Genomic DNA, 17,183 nt, shown 5'->3' with positions numbered 1-17,183 from the left:
ATAAGGTAAAAGAATACGTGTACTTGTATCTGCTGAATTGGCTGTAGCGGACTCAAAATGGTCATTATTTCTTGATAGTATTTATAAAAAGACTGGAATAAAATGTTCCTTTAACTGCATGAAGCTATATAGCTGTAGTAACCCTATGCTAGCCCACAATCATAACATCATTATACATAACATAGTGTAAATAACCAGAGGACATAATTATTTAGAATGGTGCAGGCTAGCCTTATTCAGATTTTCCATTTTAATTCCCTCATGTAATTATTATGACTTCTCACTAGGTCACATGGCAGCAGAGCATCCAACATTGATCAGCTCCATCTTGTGATGCATGCGTTTCATTTGGACATGCGTGAAAATGACAACCTTATCTCCAGCACACACTCAGCAGGGAGCTCCCGCGTCTACTCTAATCATTAATCCTTAATAATGGCGAATCTGAGCTGGCCTTGGGTTTCAAAAACCACATAAATATCAATGTCTCTGTGTGTATCAGTGCTCAAGAGTCCAACACTGTAGATCCTAATTACAACACGCTCCTATTTATGCCATTAATCCTGGTTATTCACTGGAGCAAGCAGGGACAGAGACAAGGCTGAATGGGCAACCACTAATACAGCAAAGGGTTGAGTAGTAATGGGTAGAGATGTAATGTGCATGCCGGTTGTAAAGAAAAAAAGAACAAGAAGACAGAATTATAAGATTTAAGTGTTATAAATACAAAAGTTTAAAGACACACTTTATAACATTTGTAGTGAAGGGTCTGCCACCTGCTTTTGTTACTGCTTTCCCTCATATGTTTCACAGAGTGGTATTAAACAAATTTAACTCTAAGTCACAGCTGATGCAACTAGGCCAAGATAAGGATCAGATAATCAATAAGGCCCCTCCAACCACCACCAACACTCATGTAGCACTTTGGACACAATGGAGCCCCGCTATTACTGTGGCACATTCTTGACTTTGTGAATTTGCTATTTGGACATTTAGACATATGGACATATCACATGCATTTTGGGTATTGGTTTATTGCATTATTATACAACCTTAAGTGATTTTTTTCAGCAAATTATTTATAGAACAAACATTTTCTCTGTGTACACTATTCCAAGTCTAATGGATCATGAACATTTAGCTGATGCAACTCATTCTAAATGCTCAGCAACACTTTCACATTCCATCCAACATTACCATACGAACAAATGCAAATCTGATTGTATCACTCCTCTGGCCCGTCGAGCTGGCTTCTTAACTCGCCATAAAGCAACATGGTGCGCGGGAATAGGCAGCAGCTGTCAAGTGCGCGGTGCGCTATGATACAATTATATTTGCTTTAACGCTAATGCCAGCTAGCAATACGTTTGTGCTCTGAATGCGAGCGCTGCGGGGAGGGGCCGTGTGCCAGTGAATCACAGCCCAGCGGCTCAGGGCGGAGGCATTGTCTCTATGGCTCCCTGTGTGCAAGGTCATTCGCCACCTCGTCCAGCGGCGCCATCCATCTCACTTATCACTGTACGTGCCATAGCGAATAATCATATTGTGATAAATAGTGGGCTTCTCCCACTGTAACAAATGGATACAGCGGGGCACAGAGCTGGAGTGAATCTATTTGAATAAAAAGGGGATGCATAAAGGAATATGTCGCCACCTCTATCACTGTGAGCGTATGCTATGTATTAAATCCACATCCTTAGTAAGTTTGGAACATGTATGGCTTTGGCATTTCAGTAGAAAAGGAGGGTTTATCTTTTTACACTGTCAAACTTACATAAACAGTAGTGATATTACTTGACAAAATTATGTGAAAAAATATTACAAATCAGTGAAATATACAAATAGCCTAAATTGGAGATTTGGGTATTTTTTCAAGTACATATGAACAGTTAAGTCTACAAATACTACTATGAACTACTACTAGTACTACTACTACTACTACTACTACTACTACTACTACTACTACTACTACTACTACTACTACTACTCTTTCTACTGCTGCTGCTGCTGCTGCTGCTGCTACTACTAAAAAAACGTATCTAAAAGAATCACACTTTTCCTCATACATTGGCAGCAGATGTGACATAAGTAAAAGTTAATTTCATTTAACTGTTTGCAACTGCACTGTTAACAGTGCCAAAGCTTGACAAATTTACACAACAGTAATTAGTCGACATATACATTATATGACAAGACCTTTGTTAAATGAATGTATAAACTGTCAACTTTTCTTCAAAAATTGCCACTTGACTGTTGCATAACTATCATAAATATTTACCATAATTAATATCAACAACCGAATTAGGTAATAATTTAAAAAAGCATGAAAACATGTCACATTCATATTAGTCACATGTTTAGTACCATTTGCTTGTTACGGTATGCATGGTGTTGAATAATAAATGAAACATTAACATTTAGAGGGCTCATATCACACTACTGAGTGATCTATGGTATAATGTTTCCTCATCAAAAACATACTTGGAGTTGTGTTTTGTTTCTTTCACAAATATTTAACCCACAAATCTTGCATACTTAGGCTGTGTTCTTCTCTCAAACAGAAAACATTCTGTTCTTCACTAGAATCACTTAGATCATTTCAGACCTGAATTTGCCAATATATCCTAACCAAAAAGCTGTTAACTTGAAAATTACTGCTTCATGACATCATAAGGTGGAACAGAGCATTGTGAGCTTTGAAGATGTACACAGACTAATAATAAATGGTTACTTAAACATGCATGAATGATGCAACACTTGGTATGTTTCTGAGGAAGTAACAACATTACAACATGGCTTAAAGCTCACAAGAATCATTTTTACATAATGTAGGACCTTTAATGTAATCATATTTCATAAAAGCTCTAATTACATGACTCTTGACTTCATATCTCAAACAGTTTGAGTCAATGATCTTAATACAAATGAGGCAACTATTCCCCCCATTACACTGTATGTGCACTGTATCCCCATATCATAGCTGGTGTGTGCATTAGCTGTGATAATTGATACCCCAGTGACATGTGTTCTCCATCTGTTCTTCCTCTGAAATAGACCGTGCCTTTCCTGCTCCCACGTAACCTGCTCACCTCCGCCATGTTCTGTGCTCTCCGCCTCCTTACTCTTCACGCTGTCAGCACTTTCTCTTTGTACACCTGCGCGCTCCACACCTATCTATTACACCGCTCACACATATCTCAAACATTCTTTCATTTACTGTGCATTTTTCCCTTTTCTCTACTTTTATTATATATGTATATGGTACAACAAATAATGAACACAGAATGAATTTCATCTTTACTTAGCCTTAGCACAACTCATGACTTATTATTAAAGATGTAGCAGGATGTGTACTGGTAGTAGCATTTTCTTTTGACTGGTCTTGATTAATTAAGTTTGTATAGAACAAATTTGAACATTCACTACGTTTACATGCATGAAAGGAAAATATTAACTCCCCTAGTCCATTTTAAAATGTTTAAAAAAAACCCCATGAACTATGAGATCTCCCTGATCCCAATAACACATCTGTAGAACTCTGTGTACTCTGATGCGAACGGCATGTAACAGCACAGTCTGATAATGCTATAAGCAGACTAGCAGCAGCCAGGAAAATATGACGTATTTGTTTGTATTCACTTATTTTAGATTAGCAGCTATAAACTACACCCCCTCCACCATGGACTCGCTTGTGTTGATTCATTGTTTTCATCCCCTGTGGTAAAGTGAGTAAAGTACACCAGAGCTTCAATGTGTTTATGTGCTTAGGGGAGAGCAAAAAACTTCTGAGCATGAAATGTGCTGTCATATATCTGCATAAGATCTACATAAATGAGATGGCACTTATCAATGTTTGCCAAAAGTGGAGTTATATGTATGGTAGTATGATACTTTTTATTAGCAATTATAGCAACACAGTTTTTGCAGTAAGGCTAAATTACTAGATACCCCCGAATGTCTCTTAGCCCCCTGTTCACACCTATTCAGTTCTTAGAGCTGCGTATAGACTGGGACAAGCATGATCTGACAAGTTCTGTGGAAAAGCGAGACAAAAATCAGATGAAGAGCGCACTCTGAGCTACCTGTGCATGTAAATGTGATTGTGTAAACCGTGTTAGCAATTATGGAGTATATGGTCTTCAACTGATGTGCTTCAGGGTTAGTGGAGCAGTTAATTAAGACAAGTTATTTCACATAGTGACATACTATGCGATAATGAGATTATGTGTGAGGTTAATTAGAACAACAACAAGAAAAGCTCAAGACTTTCTTCGGTGAACTTTAACATTATGCATATACTCACATCCATAGTAGAGCTTCTCTCAATCAAACCAATGGATATTGCAGTAATATACAGTGGGGGATGAAGTACTCAATTCTGTTACTTAAGTACAAGTACAGACACCGGGGCAAAAGATTATTTAAGTAAAAGTAAAAGTATCATATGAAAAGTATTAAAAGTATTTTGCAGAGAGTTTTAGAATAATTAAAGCATGAAATGTAGTAATTTTGATAATGAGTTAAGCAGATTTTAAGTGATTCAAGTCATTTTTAAAAAAATTTCTAGCTGTTTTGTGTTTTTGTGTATTTGGTTTGCTCAAAGTTGGGACGTTAATTTAAACTAAATGTGCTAAAAATAAGTCTCAGCCAAAAGTATTTTCTACTTTTCAATCCAGATCTAAAATGTAGTGGTGTAGTATGGAGTAAGAAAGCTGTCAAAAATATTCGTGCGCGTAAAATAGAAATCCGTGCGTATTTGGGAAATCCGTGCATATTTGGCTGTAGTTGCGCATAAAATAAATATTTGTAAACTCTCAAATGACTCCAGTCGTACATAAAATATATTGTGTGTATTTTATCCATCAGAATACGAACTGAAAAATTACGACGTCATGAATTACAATCACGAAATGAAAATTTACGATTACGCTTTCATCAGTACAAATACGAATTCACAGACGGAACTTTACTGTCAAAAATACGTCATCATTTCACAGACATTATCCATCGAGCAGAAGAAACATCGATCAAGATCAAGACTGCGCAGCTCAAGTTTGTAGCAGAGGGTAAAAACAGAGTAATAGCACAAGAAGCTACAACAGCGACCAACAAGTGGGTCAATTAAAATCTATTGTAAAAATGTCTTGAATTCGGGAACCGAACGCTTCTGTATAATATTGTGTAGAAACACCTCCTTTGAACGGGAAATTGCACCTATATGTTAGATAACATAGTGGTAGCCAGTTGGCTAACATCCGACGTAACGTTATCCCAGGGCTAATTAGCAAATATCAGGTTCTCTGTATGTTTAGATTAAAACATTCACGGCTACAGCCACAGCGAGCATCAGTCAGTCTTAACCTTCATCTCAGCTGCATTTCAGACAATGGGTTATACATGAGTTATAATGGGTTATAATTAGCAAATCCATCCACGTTACAGTGACGTTAAACTTACCGGTAAATACTGTAAACATACCAAGGTGTTGCCTGTAAACACGAACATTAATTGTTGCTGGAAGCTGCATTAAACTGTAATGTGTAACATTTCATTGGCTGTGACGTCGTAACCAGGACAGTTTGGTAGTGTTTGGCGTAAACTGGGACATTTCAGCGTCCCGAGGAACTTTTGGTGGCATTTCATGCAAGAAATGCAGCTGAAGTGAAGACTGACTGATGCTCGCTGTGGCTGTAGCCGTGAATGTTTTAATCTAAACATACAGAGAACCTGATATTTGCTAATTAGCCCTGGGATAACGTTACGTCGGATGTTAGCCAACTGGCTACCACTATGTTATCTAACATATAGGTGCAATTTCCCGTTCAAAGGAGGTGTTTCTACACAATATTATACAGCAGCGTTCGGTTCCCGAATTCAAAACATTTTTACAATAGATTTTAATTAACCCACTTGTTGGTCGCTGTTGTAGCTTCTTGTGCTATTACTCTGTTTTTACCCTCTGCTACAAACTTGAGCTGCGCAGTCTTGATCTTGATTGATGTTTCTTCTGCTCGATGAATAATGTCTGTGAAGTGATGACGTATTTTTGACAGTAAAGTTCCGTCTGTGAATTCGTATTCGTACTGATGAAAGCGTAATCGTAAATTTTCATTTCGTGATTGTAATTCATGACGTCGTAATTTTTCAATTCGTATTCTGATGGATAAAATACACACAATATATTTTATGTACGACTGGAGTCATTTGAGAGTTTACAAATATTTATTTTATGCGCAACTACAGCCAGATATGCACGGATTTCCCAAATACGCACGGATTTCTATTTTACGCGCACGAATATTTTTGACAGCTTTCTTACTCCATAGTGTAGACAGTACAGACACATGTTCTCAAATGTAGTAAAGTAAAAGTGAAAGTATTCACTGTAAAATGTACTTAAGTAAAGTACAGATACTTAAAAATTTTACTTAAGTATTGCACTTTTACTTTTGTCCTACACTTGTAATATAACATCATGACACATTCAGTTCTCCACTGCACCATAGCTGTCGAGGTATCACAATGTCCTGACTCCTATACAGTGCACCAAATCCTTATGAAATATATGCATTCCCCTTCCTCACAGCCCCCCTCCGCCCTCAACTGTGCTCAGTGCCTCTAGTGCCTGCAGGCTGCTCCCTCTACTCTTCATCTTCAGACACTGACAGGATGACAACCACAAATTAGCTGCCAATTACACAGATCTGAGTGACTTGTTTGCTGGTAAACTTAAGCAGCAGGCAGACATTGGACTGAGACTCCCACAAGTAATTCCATATCACAAAATAAGCACCGAGCCCTCGAGTAAAATAGCAATGCAATTTCAACATTTTGGTTTTCCTTTTTAATAAGTCTTTTATTTGGACTCTTCTGGTTTAAAGACATCTTTTCAGTAACTGGCTTTGCTCTCATTTTAATGGGACACAAAGGGGAAGCTTATTAAAGATACATCCTTGGTAATAATAAGGGTCACTGCAGGAGAGTGCTCCATCCAAACTCAGCCTTCTTCAAAATGCTCTAGGCGTCTGCACTGCATTATAAAGGACCGGATTTTAAAATGATAATATGAGGAAGGGTACACATAACAGACATAATATTATGACCACCTAATATGCAGCACGCAATTTTTCATATTGTTTTATTAGAACCAGTTCAATAATGAAAAAACAAACTGAAGAATACACTGAATCCACAGACTGTATAAATAAATTGACATAGTTAACCTACTAGCCGCCACATTCCAAATAGTTGTTGGTGCTAGTAAGTAAGTAAGTAGACAGTAAGCTCATTTTGGTCTTAAAATGTTCGTATTAACCCTCTCTGCTTGATTCTTCACCATTTTGTCTGTTAAAAAAAACTAATCGTAATATAGAGACTGCCTCCATATTTGTCCCTATAACTGCTAGTACAGGAGCCGAACACCATGGGTGATGTCACAGTCCCTTAGTCCACTTCTTTATAGTCTTGAACCTAAAACAAATCTTGTACCTGTACTTCCTGTGTCCTATCTCTGTTTGCAAATCATAGCCATTCATATAAATGAGCCCACTCTAGTCAGTCATCACAGCTCACTATTAAGTGTAAATTGCACATTGTAGATTTGAATTTTCTCACTTACCAGCCGGTGTTGAACTCAACGTGAGCATCGAAGAAGCCGACTACAGCAGCTGTAGCAGCATTCCAGCCATGGATCCTAGCCCTGATCAGACCCTCACGTTTGCTATTCCTCACAATCTTCACCAAACCCGGGTAACGCTTGTTCACGTACTGGTCCAGGTTGAACTTCAGCTCAACTGAAAGAAAGAAAACGAGTAAGAGGGACTGGATAATAGTGCAGAGACATTACTTCCATTGATTATAAGTTATCACTTGCACACCCACCGCATCAAAACTGAAACTAAACCTGGAAATAAACCTGGACAACCAGGACTTGACCAAGTCTACATGAAGACAAGGCAACAGTGTTTGGTTGGAAGATCAGTTCCTGCTTGGACCAACTTCTGTCTTTTTGTCCTTAGGCAAGATACTTAACCCGCCTCGCCAAGTATGAAAGTGGCACGTGCATGAGTGATTGATGGTGGCTGGGGGAGCCGATGGCACATAGTGACAGCCTTGCTTGAGTCAGTCTGTCCCAGAGCAGCTGTGGCTTACAACCACCAAATGTGGAGTAAATGAATAATGACTACAGTGCGGAGCTTTGTCGAATCTGTAAAACACGTGTAAGGTGTTATAATAAGACTGTGTGTGTGAAAATGTATTTATCATGTGAGGTTATCAAGTTGAAATGGAGTTAGTGAAGCTGACACTCTGAAAGTAATGAGAATTTAACAAGAAGAAATGTGTTTGCTAAAGTTAGTTAGCTACAGGTTCATGCATAAATAGGAGAGATAAGAAGATTACTTTTATTATGTATTATCCATCATGTGTTTGTGAGATTTCCAAATTTAAGAAAAAACCTTGCAGCATGTTTTGATACGCAGCCATGCAAATTACAAAAGCGGGTACAAATGTTCAAAAATAACTCTCAAATTAAACTGTGAGCTGGTATGAAAAGAGTCTTTAGCTCATTATCAAAATTAACTCAACACTGTACAAGACCTTCACCAATGAAAAGTCAGAATCTAGTATCACAACCTTGAATTAATCAGCACCTGAGGGCAGAAAAGAAGAGAGTTGCTTTACTTTTAGGTTAACCATTTTGTACCTAATGGTATTCACATTGTGCTTGAGTTGAGTATTACTCTACTTATCTATGTTATAATGTTTTGTCATCTGAGATATACCTAGAGTTTTGTTTCATTCACACATGCTTAATACACAAATCCTGCATATCTCGTTATTTTCTCAACCTGAAAACACTCTGTTCCACCTTATGATGTCATGTGGTAATACAAGAAGTGGTCCACTGTGTTTTTAAAGTTCATACAAAACTTCACAAGAATAATTTGGATGATTTCAACCACTGGAATTGCAAATCTCTACTGAGCTAAAGGGAAAAGGTAGCTGTGTTGTAATGTGAAAACTATCACTGCATGATATCCGAAGGTGGAACAGAGCATTTGAGCTTTGGGGATGTAAACAAACTAATAATGACAGTAATTCTGGTATTACTCAAACATATGTAAATGAGAGAAAACACAATTCGAGTATGTTTTTGATAACTGAACTGAATATGACTGAAATCTCACAGGAATCCATTTTGTGCAATATAGGACTTTTAAATATTTTAGGAAAAAATACAACAGTCTAACCTATAGCCTCCTTTTGTGTCTTTTGCAGTTCACTCTGATCCCACAGCATCACTGCCACTAGATTATAACATCTTTCTTGGTTTATGCTCACAAAGGTGCGGCTGTCATCACTGGAAACAAAGTTGCTCTCCCAAACAGTCAGCTGCACAAATTGCTGTCTGTGTCAGTTGCGAGGATAGATGAGTGCTTTAGCTGTTCCTCCGGGTTACTGCTGAGAGATCCACTTTCCCACATGGAGAATAATAAGGAAGCTGGTGGCGTCTACACCTAACTCCTGACTTGGGTTCGCCACATTAATCACAGTTAGAAAGAAAAAAGTAGTGAGGGATGGTAGAGTGATCCCTTGTCTGCGAGTGAGGAGACACAGAAAGCTCCGGATCAGGATCTGAAGAACAGTGAGGTGTGAAGAGGAGAGATGGGTAAGTCAGGAGGTAAAGGTAAAAGACTATACTACTTGTGTTGAGGGCTGTCAAAAGTATCAAAAATTAGATACAAATCAATATTAGAACTAGTATCAAAGTTAGATAGTCATTTGAGCAAGTATCGGCACTAAAAAGTCTCATTCACAGGACAGAAATGAACCTTCTTTTCGGAATAAATTTAGAATGATCTTAATCTGTATCTACCCACAGACCAGTTTATGGAAGCTATCTGGATGACTGAGGGACTACAAGACCACATGGTGATATAAAAGTTTAATCTGATTTGTTTAAATTATAATCATGGCATTGAAATCTGTATTAAGTATTGAGTAGATTCCCTAGTATGGAAACTCAGTATGAAATTTTAGTACCGTGACAACACTAGTTATTATTAAGAATAAATTTTGGTGGCTATGTCCTTAATGAGATAGAATTCTGGTAACACTTCATGGTAACTATACAATAATTAACCTTAATAAAGAATGAAAACTAATTAGCAAATAGTCAATTAAGAATAATGAAGGCTTAGTAACTACCATTATGGAACTTTAACTAATAACCACTTAATTGAATAAATGTTTGTCCAGTTGACAAATTGAATTTCTCCTTTGCCATGGATTCTACCTGGACAACTGAGGGATTTTACATACACTTAATTAAGTAGTTACTAAGCCTCAATCATTCTTAAGTATTACAGAATTTCTAGTTAGCCCTATAATAAAACTATGAAGATTTTAAAATGCTAAGTACTTGTTGGCTTTTCTTCTACAGTTTTCTGACACAAACAGTGCAGAAAAAATGCATTTACCGCTAGTGACTCAGCAGCAAATCTTGTCTGATTTGTTTACTTTTTTAAATGACTTTGTTTTTTGATGTTCAATCCCCATCTCTGTTGCTCTCTTTGTATTTATCTTCATAGAAACATACAAAAATAGAAAACCCTAGCTAGGTTGTTTTATCTTGGAGCATGTTATTTTCAAGCCCAAATCTAAGACTCTTGTAATTAAGGCTATTAGGGTGAGTCATTTCCTCCATCTAGTTAGTATTTTAAGAGGTGTCGACAGTTGAGAGTGAAAACATAGGGGAAGGAATGATTATGTACAGGACTTGCCACGAACTGCTTTCGTTCAAAATGTAAACCACTTTCCTATCTATGGGTTTATAAATAATAAGAAATTAGGACTGTTGCCATAGAGATAAATAACTTATAAAATAAAATATCTTCTGAAGGGTGAAAAGTCCTCAAAATGATGCATATAACAGGACCCAGAATAGAAGGGGAGAGTATTTTCTGGATCACAGTTTAGTCTGTAGGGGATATCTGGGGTGCATTTGGAGCCACTGACCCTTTAAGTAAACCGGTCACAACATTTGACACTGAATTAAACAAGTGCAGAGTCATGAAAAGCTGGATTCTGTCTCTGGAGCCAAACTGATCTCCAAGTGAATTTTCCACATCGACTCTCCTCTTCAATGACTCCAAGGTTATAGATCACAATCACCTTTTTATATCGCTCGTAGTGTGGTCTATATACTGCTGAAGTTTTATACAGTCCATAGATTTGATGTATTGGTTTTCAAAGTTGCACACTGAAGATAAAGTAATCCACATTCAATAGCGGCAGAAGCAGTAAACAAAATGGCCACATGTGATTACCTGGAGCCTGCACCTTCAACAGAACAAATCAATGTGAGATGCAATTCCACAGTGAGGCGCCGCTTATTTTCAGAGTTTATGAACAAAAGACTATTGACTGTCCACACATTTGTGCTCTTCTACAGATGCATATTGTTAGTTTACAGCATTTGTGGTCGAAAAACACTGAGGAGAAAACTTAAAAGTAAAAATAAAGTGCTGAGTTTATTATTTCATTTTCATAGCTGTTATCTTCTATTTTTATAGCATGACAGTATAGAAATAAAAAAGCGATTATGTTACTATAAGGAATATCTATAAATACAAACAATACTGAGCTACTATTCAAAATGGCCACTTATATTGCACTGTATGGGGTCTAATATAAGTGGAATCCAGGGCTGAGCACATACAAGAAAATTGAATTTGAAAGCTGTGTTACTGAACCACATAAATTCCACATAAATCATTATTATTTTAGCATGACATTTTCTTTTCAATACAGTATGAATTATTATTGGGGTACTGCAGAGGTAGTGATGACACTTTTATGGGATCCGAATATTTTGGATCCTTTCATGTCAAAGAGCCGTTCAAAAAACTGGCTCTTTTATAATATGATTGAAGCCAATGTGAGAACACAGTTTATCTGCAAAATAATCACAGAGAGAAACGACCAAGGCTCAGATCTGTTTAAAATGGTTCCAACTGAGAGTGGGAGTGTGTTTACCCTTTGAAATTCTGCATAATCCAAATAAAACATAGCACAACAATATTAATAAAAAAAAAAAAAAAGTTATTTTGATGCCAAAGGTTTTTGTGCATAAAGCTGTCACTCGTGTTGCTCGCTCTGCTTCTGTGCTGATGCTTGTGTTGGTTCAGCATTAATCAGCAAAAAAATATACACAAATTAAAAAGAAAAAGATTTGGTTCTTTTAAAAATTAGATCGGGTTACAGCAGTTCACATTAAGAAACCGTTCAAAAGAGAAGACTTGAACGTTACATCACTAGTTGGGGGAGCTGAATCTTTAATAAGGGGGCCATGGCACTGCAGACTTGGGAAATAGTTGGTCTAATACTGTGGCTCACCAAAGACAAGATTTGGCTTTTCAAGTAGCACCAGATCCAAATGAAGTATATGACCGGACTATTTCAGGTTGAACCAGGTCTAAAAGTGGATTACATCATTTTCTCTGTGGTTCTAAAAAGAAAATTATCCAAAAGAGACGAAAAAGTTAAAATGAACTTTAAATTAGGCAAACCCACAAATTGAAAAGTCCTATCTGCCTGAAGGAGCTCACATACCACAGTTTGAGAAACTGGCCAACAGTAGCTCAGTGTTTGTCTTCTGATATCTTCCGAAGGTTGGTGGTTTGAATCCTGATCTCAACATAAATGCTGGAAAAACAACCCTACATGCCCTTGTTCTGCATGTTTTATCAATACTTTTTAGGATGTTAAAATATTATATATGTTATGATTATGATTATTATTATAGACTATTAAGGTGTTTGCTATCAATATTTCATTTTTGCATATCTTCATGACAACAACATGTATAGTCAATACAGGGTACCCACTCTTTTTCACTGACAAAATTTCAAAACGTTTCCATGACTTTTTCAAGGCCTAAAGTGAATTTTCCATGACTTTACGGCATCCTGCATGTGCAGAATTGTTCATACTTTTAGGGCTAAATATGAAATGTTAACCCTTTCCACTCACCTTATGGTTTGGTATTATAGTTTTTTTAACATTCAAAATACTGTCAATGCATTTATTATTGTCTCTTTTAAACAAAAATCACATACATTTAGAAATAATCATAATAGCTTAATGATAGCTTAACAGAACACTGTAGTTGCGTGAAAGAGATAATAAAATTCCATGATTTTTCCAGGTCTGGAAAATGACTATCAATTTCCATGACTTTTCCAGGATTTCCATGACTGTGGTAACCCTGTCAACCTATGAACCTATGTTCTATATTTATTCCAATAAGCAAGCAGTCTGCAAACTAAAAACATGTAGACAACATTATGAAAGAATCCTCAGCATCAATTTTTTGCCCTTGCTTCCCTTTGTCTTTTCATCATCCCACTTCCCTGAAGACACAATATGATAAAAGCTATTAGAGTGTCATAATTAGTGGTCCTGAAAGAAGAAAGGAGAAACTTTACGAGAGTTCCTGTGATCTGGGCAAATAAAAGTTGGACTGCTTCCACTCGTGGAGAATTATGGAGCTGAGGGGAATACATTTTAAAAGACTGGCACAGCAACATAGCGCTCATGATAAATAAATACAACTCCGGCCATGGCTTTAAATAAACAGCAGATTGCCTATAGCAGAGGGGCTGATTACAGGAGACTCAGAGGGCTTTGGTTGTTTGCTGTCTCACCTACATGCTGCTAAGTTTGAATGTGCTCCTCCCACGTGGTGCTGTATGCGTGCCCAGTATAGCAGAATGTGATTTAAAGATGAGCTATGGGTTCTTTGGGACTACGCCAGCCCCAGAGCAAGCAGTTTATGTTTTGTGTTTCAACAAAGCCCTGGTATTCATTCAAAATACCCAGGTGGAATGAACAGGGATTTATAATGCTGGTCAAAAAGGTCTATGTGGGTTTTTAAGAAAAGGTACTCTCTCACAAAAGGCTCAAAACAACAAATGCACAAAACGCTCTACCAAGCCACTGGTTCTACCTCGTAATAGTTAAAGGTGTATTATGTAACTTTTCATGTGGAGAGTACACCACCTTCATAGAAATGTTAATGCTATGCTTGGAATGTCCTACAGTATGGTTTTAGACAAGCAGGGGGTGTCACCAGACAGTTACAGGTCATATCTGTGGAGAGGTGACCTAATATCAGTAAGTTTAATGCCATGCTGTGGAAAATTCAGTGCAAATACAGCTCTGTGGAGACAACCTGGTAATAGATTCAACCAGAAAAGTTACCTAGCTCAGCTTTAAAACATATGGTCAGATCTTATTTAAAGAAAAAAAAACATATAAAATCTGGAATGTTTAAATCTGTAATATTTAAACATTCCACAATCTCTAAACAATGGCCAGAATCCATGCCAGAATACACAAGTGTGTCTCATGGCTCATTACTGGTCTCTCCTCAAAATAAATTCAGCATTATTCAAGTACGCTAAGCTAACTGGATTTTTTCATACCTGACTACAACAGAATGTGATTTAGAGATGAGCTCGGGGGTGTTAGGGACCACGTCAGCCCTGAGCAGCCTGTTTGTGTATTCCTTTGTGTTTCGACAAAGCCCTGGTACATTCAAATCCTCAGAAAGGTTCAGAAAGAAAAGAAAAAACATGGATTTATTTGTCCAACATGAACCACAGTGGCTACATCTGTCACGCTCAGGATTTATGGACCTGTCTAGGACTCTAACTCAAAACCAGTCCTGAAATCAATGATGTTTATAGATCACATGATGCAGGGTGCTGAAGTTACAATCAGCTAAAGTTGTCAATATATAGTCTGGTTTCTGAGTCAAAATTCGAATGATTCTCAACATTTGACATTGTTTTACAGAAATAGTGAAAGATAAGAATGTTGTTCCCTGTTTTATATGTCATCCATGCATGTTTGAGCAATCTTCTGATCTCTTCCAGACCTTACTTGAACCCTTCTTACAATTAGCAGTACAATCCTATCCTTGACTCACAAGAGCCTACAAGCCTAAGTCACCCATGCTCCTACCCATTTCTCATAAATATAGAAAAGCATCATACAAAATAATACACTACATCTTGTTACACTACAATATGTTATGTGTACCTCCCATAATACCCTCATATATACATTATATTACACTACTTTTTCCATTTAAGTGTGTTATGTTGATCTAAAGCAAATAATTAAGATTTTAAGGAAACCTACTTAAAGGTGCATTATGCTTGTCACCGCAGAGATATTATAACTTTGCCTAAAATGTTCCACAGTATGATATTATCCCCATGGAGACAAACAGTTGGTAAAATAGGTCAGATATGTTGTGAGGTGATCTCGTGCATAGTAGTTTTCAAGGTGTTTAACAAAATGTGTATAAATGGCACTCATTTTAATGGAACATTCCTATCAACGCAATCATATATAAGAGACAAATTTACAGAGTGCACCTGTAAAATATCAGCCTCAAGCAATAACTGTCATTAAATATTTAGACATAAATAGACAAAAGTACCATACAGAATAAATAAAAAGTACAAACTTTTACCCAGAGCCCTTGACTGTAAGTAGGAGCGCTTTGGCAGAGCACATTGGGAATAATATGCCCAGCAGTGTGTCAGCAGTATAGAGGTTAGCTGCCCCTCACAGCCTCACTGAAATGGCTCTACAGTAAATTGGTTCATATTTTCCACTCTTTCACCTTTCACCCTGAGTTAAACAGTGTTTCTGGAGTGTGCATTTCAAATTCAGCTCAGGTCATATTCGCCTTGATTCTCACTGAATTATTAAAAGATAATTTCGCTGAACAAACAGGACGGATTTACTCCCCAACGCACAAGATCTTCAGTATTTACATTATACATGAACATAACTATTGCAAAAAATTACTTTTCTCTGAGGCACAGTAAAAGTAGCAGCGCTAGTAGAACCAATAACATTATTAATATGCACTTTGTATTTAGGTTCACTTTCACAATCTTTTAACTTTTATTTACTTGGTCCGTAACAATGAATACAACACAGGGAGTTACAAGCAAGAATTCTCTCTTACGGTCCCAAACAGTGATAAACATCATAAGGTAATTAGAGCGTGGAGACCCGACCGAAGTCCGATGGAACCCAGACACAAGTCAAAATTGTGTTATTATTATTTCTAAAATGTGGTGCAATACTTCAGATACGTGATTTGTAAAGCATAAACGATTGGAGATAAAATACACAGGAGGTCACTATCACTAATCTGCTGTTTCACCTTGATCCGCGCGCTGTGTGGATGTAAACAGACACGTGAACTACTTTCGCCTTTTCACTTTTAAATAATGCCTCAAACTGGATTCACAACGCGGTTCTGTGGAATGGATGTCATTATTTGTGGAGGACAAATTCTATGGATAATATGGATGAGATGCTGCACTTTAAATTTACCACTTTCTCGGGTCGGATTCGATCACTGCTCTGTCAGATGCGGGCTGGGCTCAGACAGAAAAATTTGGCCCAATTCACTCTAAATTGCTAAAACGAATACCTTGATAAGTATGTATTAACTATCATCATGAAGACAAGTAGGTAATGCCACCAGGCCAAGTTACAGGTCAAATCTGTGAAGAAGCAACCTCATTTACAGTATTGGTGTATTGAATGATTGACTCAAACAGTATATTTGATACAAGCACATGATTTGCTGTGGGAAAGAATATAGGGCTGCCAATATATTGCAATCAAATCGAAATTGCAGTTTGGGTTGGCATAATTTTGGCTCTAATTATATAGATTAGAATGTCCACTACAAACAACCAACTATATTTGTACTGAGAAGACTTGTTGTAGCTAGTTTAGACCTCTCTAAACATAGTCTGAAGTTTTCTCCAGTATGCAGCAGTATGAAGAAAACCTCAAAATGCTTTTCCACCTTCAAAGCTCTCAAAGTTCTTTACGTCAAGAAACTCACTCACAGTACGCAGACAATGGGGGTGTGTTAATTGTCTAGCACAAAGACACAATGAAAGCATTAATCTGTGAGAGCTGGAATTGCACTCCAAACTTGTGGATCTGACAGCTGTACCAATGATGTTTATGTTGAGAAAGGGATTCAAACCTTCAACCTGCTTGCCCAGTAGAGTACTTCAACTTGTTGATAAAGCCACTTAGATGCATTTGTTTGTGTGGCTCAGTGAGAGTGTGAC

General features: G+C 37.3%; 1 protein-coding gene across 3 annotated transcripts in view; it reads right to left on the bottom strand.

Annotated features, from left to right (window-relative positions):
• Positions 1–17,183, bottom strand: part of galnt9 (polypeptide N-acetylgalactosaminyltransferase 9) — a 150,188-nt gene that overhangs the window by 58,036 nt on the left and 74,969 nt on the right. For all 3 annotated transcript variants that reach the window (XM_055162134.1, XM_055162133.1, XM_020928377.2), the window contains one exon: positions 7,619–7,793. In XM_055162134.1, coding sequence (XP_055018109.1) covers positions 7,619–7,793 — 175 coding nt within the window. The remainder of the gene's footprint in view (positions 1–7,618; positions 7,794–17,183) is intronic.

Source organism: Boleophthalmus pectinirostris, unplaced genomic scaffold, assembly GCF_026225935.1.
Source record: "Boleophthalmus pectinirostris isolate CB_2022bp ecotype Guang Dong unplaced genomic scaffold, ASM2622593v1 HiC_scaffold_4, whole genome shotgun sequence".
Lineage (NCBI taxonomy): Eukaryota > Metazoa > Chordata > Actinopteri > Gobiiformes > Gobiidae > Boleophthalmus > Boleophthalmus pectinirostris.
This window is presented reverse-complemented; position numbering and strand designations above follow the sequence as displayed.